Source organism: Nannospalax galili, unplaced genomic scaffold (genome assembly GCF_000622305.1).
Source record: "Nannospalax galili isolate Female #2095 unplaced genomic scaffold, S.galili_v1.0 scaffold424, whole genome shotgun sequence".
Lineage (NCBI taxonomy): Eukaryota > Metazoa > Chordata > Mammalia > Rodentia > Spalacidae > Nannospalax > Nannospalax galili.
In genome coordinates, this window is record NW_008352334.1 from 397519 (window position 1) to 399109 (window position 1591).

The window sequence follows — 1591 nt, forward strand, 5'->3', positions numbered from 1 at the left end:
CCCCAGCTGGCCTGGAACTCACTATGTAGACCAGGCTGGCCTTGAACTCACAGAGATCCACCTGCCTCTGCCTCCCAAGTGCTGGGATTAAAGGTGTGCACCACCACGCCCAGCAGCTTACTACATTTCTAACATGAAATAGGAATGTCAGGAATGTCTTCAACAACCACAAAAAGACACACCTCTGACTGTATAAAGTGATGTTGGACACCCCCTTGTGCTCTAATTTCACTGATGTCAGCTTTTCTGTCCTCTCATTATGTGACTCATAAGATGCTCAGTAGCCTTTCAGAAAACAGTCCCGAGGTACAGACCTTATTTTTGCAGAGCTCCATGTAGGTCCCTTCGATTCCTCTCTTCTGAGCCCAGGAAGGCATGACTTCAGGGTCAGGCACCACAATGCCTACCAAAAAGGCCTACAAAGCCCGCCAGAAAGCAGAGTCACGACAAAAGCCTTGGAAGTGCTTGTTTGTGGTCCAGCATTAACAATAATCTCTTGGTATTCTCAGACTCCACCCTCTTCTAAAAATAAGTGTGCTTAGGAAACACTTGTTTGTATGCTGTGAAACATTTCCACCAATGTATCACAAATTCTTGACTGTTCATTTCTGACTAGGGATGTAGCTCAGTGGTTAAACATTTGATTAGCATGCACGAGGCCCTGGGCTTAATCCCCAGAACCGAAAAACAAAAACAAAATGTTTTTTAATATAGTCTTCCTAACTTTGGGGGAGAGGCTAAGGACATCACAAATCTGTAAAATGAGACTGAAGGGAACCTTTGATGTCACATCAACTTTAAATCTGCACATTTTTATAGAGGATGCTAATCAAAAAAAAAAAAAAACCTTTGCCCGGGCGTGGTGGCACATGCCTTTAATCCCAGCACTTGGAAGGCAGAGGCAGGCTATCTTTGTGAGTTCGAGACCAGCCTGGTCTACATAGTGAGTTCCAGGACAGCTGGGGCTACAAGGAGACCCTGCCCCCCTCCACAAAAAAGACAAAAAACCCTTATGATCCGGACTCTATGGACCAAAACAAAATTCTCAGAATTTCCAGAACATTTAAAAATTATTACATCATATAGCTCCACTTGTGAAGAATTGCTTTAATTTTTGTGGCTATTTTCTTTTAAGATAATTTAATACTTAATCATATAAATAAATGCATAGGACAGAATAGATTCAATATTTTTATACCATAGAATATGTTCTTGATCTGTCTGACTGTAATCTGAATGATATTGATGGGAATTCATTTAATCCTGGTATGATATGCAATATTATCTCCAGCATTATTGTTTGCAGTATTATACCTGTTTACCTGTACAATTCATTTGCATATTAAAAAATCAAAACAAGCTGGGTATGGTGGCACATGCTTTTAATCCCAGCACTTGGGAGGCATAGAGGCAGGAGGATCTTTGTGAGATTAAGGCCAGCCTGTTCTACATGGTAAGTTCCAGACCAGATGGGGCTACAGGGAGACCCTGTCTCAAAAAGACCAAAAACAAAAACAAAAAACAAACAAAAAAAACATGCTATCTGTGGGGCCACTCGAAGGATGGGTGAGTCAGATGATTTTATTCTTCG

The 1591-nt window shown here is 41.4% G+C and overlaps 1 protein-coding gene across 2 annotated transcripts in view; it reads right to left on the reverse strand.

The window, feature by feature from the left end:
* Acsl6 (acyl-CoA synthetase long chain family member 6) overlaps positions 1–1591 on the reverse strand; it is a gene marked incomplete in the record, with an annotated part of 63219 nt that overhangs the window by 12098 nt on the left and 49530 nt on the right. For both annotated transcript variants that reach the window (XM_017802276.2, XM_017802277.2), the window contains 1 exon segment: positions 315–416. In XM_017802276.2, the coding sequence (XP_017657765.1) occupies positions 315–416 (102 nt within the window).